This window comes from Dryobates pubescens, chromosome 1 (genome assembly GCF_014839835.1).
Source record: "Dryobates pubescens isolate bDryPub1 chromosome 1, bDryPub1.pri, whole genome shotgun sequence".
NCBI classification, from domain to species: Eukaryota; Metazoa; Chordata; class Aves; order Piciformes; family Picidae; genus Dryobates; species Dryobates pubescens.
The window spans coordinates 65,915,212-65,922,632 of record NC_071612.1 but is presented as its reverse complement, the minus strand read 5'-3'; the positions used below and the strand labels follow the sequence as shown (position 1 = coordinate 65,922,632).

Below are 7,421 nucleotides of genomic sequence, written 5' to 3'. Positions count from 1 at the left end.
TCTACTGCAGGGACAGAGAGATGCTCTTCAGACTCAGCAAGGAGGGGGCAGACCCTGGGTGTGAACCCTAGGGGTGCTGTGAGAGCCACCTGGAACTGGGGGGAGGACAGGCTGGGGCCTGTGGCACGTACCTCATGCTGGTGATGGCTGGCATGGTTTGCTGCCGCACTGCGGTGTCCAGGCAGTCAATGGGCTCCTGCTGCAGCAGCCACTAGGAAGCACAGCAAGATGAGACAGGGTGGCATAGGACAGTTTCTTTGAAGCCAGCAAGATCTTGCAGGGCTGACAGAGCCCATGTGCCCCCACCTAGCACTCAGTGGTGCCAGACTGCATGGCAGGAAGAGCCTAAAGAATTCTCATTATCAATAATGTCTGCAGGATGAAGTGAAAAAGGATTTGGGAGTTCTGGTGGGTGAGAAGCTGGACATGAGCCAACAACTGGGAAGTTACTAGACCTGCCAGCATGGCTTGAACCAACAATGGTACTGTGAGTGAGAAGACCAGCATTTCCTTGGTAACAGCTTGCTGCAGGTGTTTCAGACACAGTTGAAGGTCTCTGGCTGAGGACAATTAGGTTAAGAAAGGAAAGTAACCAAAAATGTTTCTTTTCTACACATATCAAGTTGCTTTGAGAAATGCTTTTAAAAGCAGCATTGATTTTATGTAAAGCCACTAAAGATTGTATGCACACAACTTTTGGTATTTCTGCAGTTTAAAATCCTGTCCAGGTGTCTGACTGGGATTAGCCTGCAACCAAGTAAGGCAGCTGGAAAACTGGGAAGTCAGCTTGGAACATGCATTTTCATACATAATCACAGAATACTAGGGGCTGGAAGGGACCTCAAAAGATTATCTAGTCCAACCCCACTGCCAGAGCAGGACCAGATCACACAGAATACATCCAGGCTGGGAAGACTCCACAAACCCCCTGGGCAGCCTGTTCCAGTATTCCATCACCCTCACAGTGAAAAACTTTTCCTCATGCTCACATGGAACTTCCTATGCCTCAACTTCCACCCATTGCCCCTTGTCCTGTCGTTTGGCATCAATGAACAGAGCCTAACTCCATCCCCTAGGCACTCACCCCTCACATATTTATAAACACGAATGAGATCACCTCTCAGTCTCCTCCTCTCCAAGCTAAAGAGCCCCAGCTCCCTCAGTCTCTTCTTGTAAGGAAGATGTTCCACTCCCTTAATCATCTTTGTGGCTCTGCACTGGACTCTATAAAATAAATTATAAAATAATTATTTTAAAATGATAATTTCTATAAAACAAATATAGAACAATTTTAAGGACTGATAAAAGCATTTCTGTATTTTTTTTCCCAAAACATGATAGTTAAAATGATGAGTTCCTGTAGAGAGAACACAAGCACAGCTTCTTACAGTATTAGAATATTGAGTCTCTGTCAAAAAAAGAGGCACTCTTCAAATATGAACATCTTTTATATATGCACTATAAAAGACTTAGCAATGTTTCATTCTTTACTAATGTTTTCTGTTATTATATACAGAGCTGAACAAATCTGGAACCTCATGAAATATGCCTTCGAGATAAAGTCTAGTTTATCTGCATCAATAACTGCCATTGGCAGTATTCTAAGGGTGCCAACTACCAAGTAATTGTGCATATATAGATTTCCCCCCACCCCACATAGGCTTTTGTAATAAAATTGTACAAATATTCTGTGTATCCATGCACATCTCATTCCTGGAATCATTAACTACGTAAAACATGGTTTGTAACTAAATTGGCTTCATTAAATTTGTAAGGAGTGTTTTCTCATAAACCAGCATGTCTGCCCCAAAGAGCTGCTCATCAGACTGCTGAAAGCTAAGGACTAGCAAGAAAACATAGGGAAGTCAGCATACTGTTTTCTGTCCCCTTGGAGAAATGATTAACTAAAAAAAAGAACCAACTGCTGAATGTGATGTGCTGTCAAAAGTTCATGTAGTTAAGTAACCTGCTCTGGGATTTTTCCATCTTCTTTTTTTTCCTTTTCCCCCTTTATGTAAAAAAAAAAAAAAAAAAAAAAAAAAGGTGAAAAAAAGTTCAGCCTCACTTTGCCTTACAGGCAGTTTTCAGTAGGTGGAACTTTAATCATTACTCATTGTTATTTCACAGTGATAACAGATTCAGAAAGCTCCATTTTGGTCTCAGAGTTCCTTTCTGTAAGCTGGGGAAGTGTAACAAAGTGACTGCTTTTGGGTAACTTATCTCAAGTGCTTGCAGGCAGCCAGCGTGAAAGATGTGTTTTGACAGTTTAGGAGAGTTTACTCAGACTTTCCTAATTGTTTCCATAGATCTGTATCTAGGGAAGAAATAATCCCCTACATATGAATAATCCCCTTGTTCATATGAACACTCTAATCACTTCATTTCTTTCTGGTTAACAGCAATTACTCATCAAAGACTTGCACACGATGATAGTGTAGACTGATGACTGTATTCCACACATTCCCTCCCACTCTTTAAACAGTGCAAACAGACTTTAACTTTCTTGGTGAAAAAACTATTAATAAAAGGAGTCCCAAGTATAGTAAAATTATTACACAGTTTTATTTTGAAGAACATTTTGCATTTGTTTTAATACAAAATGATGTAGGTCAAGAAATAATTTACAAACCTTTAAGTTTTTATCCTGGCATTTGAAATAAGAATGATTTCAGAGGAAGTCTTTAAGCTATTCATAGGAAACTGTCATTATGTACAAAATGTTTATTGACATGATTTAAACATCACATTTGTAAAAATGTGAATTGGATTGCTTTCTAGCATATGAACTACAGGTAAAACCTGATAAGATAACTTGTTAGAACAAGTCAGTGTTACCCAGTGCTAACAAAATAGACTGTAGCTTTCAATGTTTTGTAATTTTCCTCCAAGGTCATTTCAGCCTCAAAATCCTTCCAGGGTTTTACTGCATTGTGAACAAATATCTCAGCCCTCTCGTTTGCATAAAAATAAATCTTTGAAATAGTAGTACACATAAAACAACAAAAAGGTAGAGGCAATAAAATAGTGTACTTCTTACACTGAGGTTTTTGGTTCTGTGAAGAATAATTTTATCGTATTTCTGTTCTCTCCAAGCAAAGCAGTTCCGAAGTAAACCGATCTCGTTTACCTGTGAAATATTTCCTGCCCACGACGCTTCTTGTTCCAAGTAGGGTATTGCAGGTAATACACTTTGTCAACTCTAATTGCTTTGTGACTAGTAATACCCTGGCACGAACTTCCCAAATTTTTAACACTTTCAATATTGATTTTTAGAATAGGAGCGATAAAAAAAACATAAAATTAGATCTTTCAATCAAAAAATTCAAACCAACATTACATCTTTTATCTTTCCAAGTGTAATAGCCAACTGTGCATCCCATTTGAAGAGAGATTCAACTCAATTACTTAAAAAAAAAAAGAAATAAAATAATCTGTTGTCAAGTTCAAACTCGACACTTTATCCCAAAAAGAGATTTACACTGAGAGGTGGCTCTATTTAAATATTTATGCTATAGATCTATATATTCCAAGTAAAAATACTTCTATCTAGAATCCTGTGGAGACTTACAATAATTAGGGTCCATAAATATTGCTGCAGTTCAATTACGGTACAATAATTACAAAATATAGAACATCTCTTTACAAATACAAATCATCATATATTACAAGTCATTTACAGTAATTTCTACTATATAATTTTTAGCAAACTATCTTATCTAATTCAACTATAACCTGGTTGCAAGTGCATTTAGTAAGAATGCAATTATTCCAGTATAATTTGCCCTTAATGTGATAGTCATAAAACAGACTATCTGAATGATATTTTCCTATGTAAACTGCCGTTACATATGAGAGATTATTCTTTATATAACTTCTTTTTCCAATAATCTCTAACAGGTAGAGCGTGACAAACTGTATTTCAGAAGAGCATAAAGAAAAGAAATCAGGAGGCAAGTTTTAAATCATTAGAATGGATATGCAATAGGTAACTGATATGCTTTTGAGTGCTGAGGTAATGACATTATAGGTTGTCATCACTCTTCTCATGTTGCTCTTTCCCACACAATTTTGTGCCAGATGTATACAGAGATTTTCACTGACAAAATCCTGCTCTACCATGAAAGACAGGCAGCATAGTACACCTCAGATTCTCACTCTGGCCCTCAAAAAACTGGTTGTCACAATCTGCCTAGTTTCAAAATAACCTTATGCCTACAGAAGAACGTGGGAAGATTCTGTGGGAGGCGACTTGATGTACTGCAGCTCTGACCACATTTCGGCAACATGGAGATAATTTATTAGTTATGGCTTCCTTGAGGTGTGACATCACTTGTACAAAACTTGATTGGTTATTCACTCCAGCTAGTGCCTATCATCTTTAAACTATGAGGCACTTTTTCTGTTGTTAGAATCGTTTTTCCTTGCTAAATACTATAAACTTGTAATGCATATCATTTCATCAGCTAAGTCTTCTTCATAATGTCCCGTTTCTGGTTCTTCATCACTGTAGCCAGGACCAAAATCTTGAAGTTCATAATCTTGTCTGCTTAAAATGGGAAACATATCCCCATTGGTCCCATTGCTGATATTTCCATTGAGAAGATTACTTGCTGCACTTTCCATCTCATCAATAGTCATGTCACATGCATCAGCAATCTCGTGTTTTGTAGCTGAAACAAATTTAGGGTCCTTTGCATACCTTCCTAGGCCTTCAGATATAAGTACCTGGCAGATGGAAAGGAGAGAATGAGATATACAGTGGAATTAGAGAACAGACAGGTCATAACAACTTTTCTCATTTGTGGAAAACACTAGAAACCCACTGCTGAATCACTACAGCACACTACAGTGTGTAAGAGAGCAGTCAAATGGCTCCAAAGCACACCATATCAGTTACGTGAAAATGGAACTGATGATGCAATACACTGACTTTTCTCTTTACAGGTTTGGGTGTAGGCTGATAAACATCAATCATCAGACTGATACACTCAAGACATATATAAATACAGAGAGAGTTAATATATCTTAGATGGTGGAATTGGAACAATTGCCTGAAATATAGAATTTTGGATACATTCTTGGTACTTTATGAGAAAGAAAGAGGCAGAAGTCTCATTTGCAACTAAAATTAACAACATGAATTAATTAGCTCATAGCAATGGAGAAGTGATTGAAGGCAGCAAGGACAGTAACTGATTCAGAAATGCTGTACACTCTTTATCTTGAAATATTTTTTAACATGAGAGAATTCTTAACACTCTAGTGGCACCTGCAGATCAATCCTTGCAGCTCTTATTCACCCCTCTGCATTTAGTGCACTAATTCAGAGAGTTTGTGATCTTTTATTCACATTACTGCAACAACAGTGACATAGTTCTATAAAACAACAAAGGACCAACACATTCATCATCTCTTCCCTATCGGCCACTGTGGAAGGAAAGTGATCCTCATGTAGAAAACTTGTATTTCAAATCTCTCCAGTTCTGACACACTGATGTAAACATTTGGATTTAGTAGAAATCATTTATGACATGAGAACTACAAGTAAGTTCCCCTGTCTTCACCTAAACCCAAGTTTGTGCTCTGAAACTGAAACCAGCCCATTTTCAGAGATAATGACCTACATTACACACTTTATAAAGTTAACACAATCAAGACAGCCAGCTCTTGGCTACTTTGGAGGTTTCTGTAACACTTACCGCTTCAACCAAGCTGTCTGCACTCCTCTGTTTGTCACTGTGTTTATGCCTAAAGTCATTAGGGACTGTTAAATTGGCTGGTGTAAATGTTCGGTAGGAGATATCAGGGTCATCTGTGTACCAAGAGCTCCTATGCAAGGAAGGCAGGCTGCCATTCATATGCTCTGTGGAGTCAGCCCTATCAACCTGGATTAGAGGTGTGTAATACGGCGTATGGTCCCTGTTGGGAGGGGTTGCAGGTGGGGTAGCCCAGGAACGCGTTGAACGGCTTGGTGAATGTTTATGAGCTTTGCTGGAATCCAGACCTGCAACAGCCATGACCTGGTAAGGTGAAGAATTTTAGCAGTTAGTGACTTCAAATATTCAGTCATACTCAGTTCAAACCAATGGTTCAGGCAGCAGCTATGCAAATTTAACAGTGCTTTTCCCAATGTTTAATAGTCATATAAAGGAGGAAAGGGACTGAAATTGGTTAACTGACAAGATAAATTGTTTGTTTGGTTTTTTCCCTCTGTTTTTAGTCAGATCAAAAAATCCTGATATTAGCATTAAAGAAGAAAAGCGATTGCTTATATAATATATTAAAGCAAGAAAGCAAAGTGTAGAAACAGTCCTTCTGTCCTGCGGGGACAGGACAGGAAGCTGTCAGTGTTTTTTTCCCAAGCATTTTGGATGGTGTCTCTAGGCAGTGGAAACTGCCATCTTCTCAGGGCCAAATAGAGCTGGGCACTGACCCTCAGAAGTTGTGTGTTGTCTTTGCAATTTTCCACAAACAGAACTGAGAAACTGCACAAACAGAGTAATAGACAGTTGTCATATTACACAGTCCTGGTCAAAATTCCTTAGGGAAAATTCCTTTGTGAACACTTAAAGAGCCATAGGGGCAAACTGCTCATTGTCAGTGTTTTGTGGATTATGTTTGAGAATCCCCATGTCTAGCAACTACAAGTCTGCACTTGGCCTAGAAGCTGTGCACAGTCAAACTACATACTACATCAATGCTGTCTGAAACAACACTGAAAGTCAGAAGTACAGCAGAGAAGCTGGAAAGCTGTAATTCCTTATCAGTGAAATAAGATTTTGTGGTTACCTGCTGCTGCATTAAGTGAAGCGGTAAAGCAGTGCGGTGGTGGAAGTTGGGAGAGAGTGGTATGTCATCTTGACTGCTTTGTCGGCGGAGGCATTCGAAGTTAAAGGAAGATCTTCTGTGTGCTACAGGGAAACCACGAGTCATTAGGGAAATCAAGTTTTTTTCCTCAAAGTCTATTATTTTCAGAACTTCAGCATGAGTCAACCATCACACAAATAAGGAGACATCCCCCAGTAAGAAATGCTTTGTGTTAACAGAAGCAAGCAGCTGTTTAAAAGATAACGGATAGATTCATCACATGAGCAAATGCAGTCCTGTGTAGAAGCTGCACCATCAGCCTAAACACGACAGTATTTGAAGTAGCTGTGTCACAAAGCAACCTTGTGCTATGCAACAGACTGGTTCAGACACTTCAGTTTTGATGAAAAGTGCTGCCAACAGTTACCGAGTTTCTTCTTTCTTCCCCATGGTCTTAAACTTCATTCTAATGAGCCAGACTTCCCAAAGGAAATCTCAAATTCCCAGTTCCTGGGAAGCACTATGAAAACATCGTGTCAGTGGACTCGTGATGCCAGTGCCTGGTATTTATTCTGTTCCTTATGACAACAATATGCCATAGTCTCTGCTGTTAT

General features: G+C 38.9%; 1 protein-coding gene across 1 annotated transcript; it reads right to left on the bottom strand.

Moving 5' to 3' along the window:
• Positions 1 to 4,124: 4,124 nt before the first annotated feature.
• LOC128897835 (voltage-dependent L-type calcium channel subunit alpha-1D-like) lies at positions 4,125 to 6,967 on the bottom strand. The gene is made up of 3 exons (XM_054167717.1): positions 6,790 to 6,967; positions 5,700 to 6,020; positions 4,125 to 4,725 (listed from the first exon to the last, which is right to left on the bottom strand). The coding sequence occupies exons 1-3, from the start codon at positions 6,931 to 6,933 to the stop codon at positions 4,432 to 4,434; spliced, it is 759 nt and encodes a 252-aa protein (XP_054023692.1). The 5' UTR covers positions 6,934 to 6,967; the 3' UTR covers positions 4,125 to 4,431.
• Between the last annotated feature and the right edge of the window lie 454 nt (positions 6,968 to 7,421).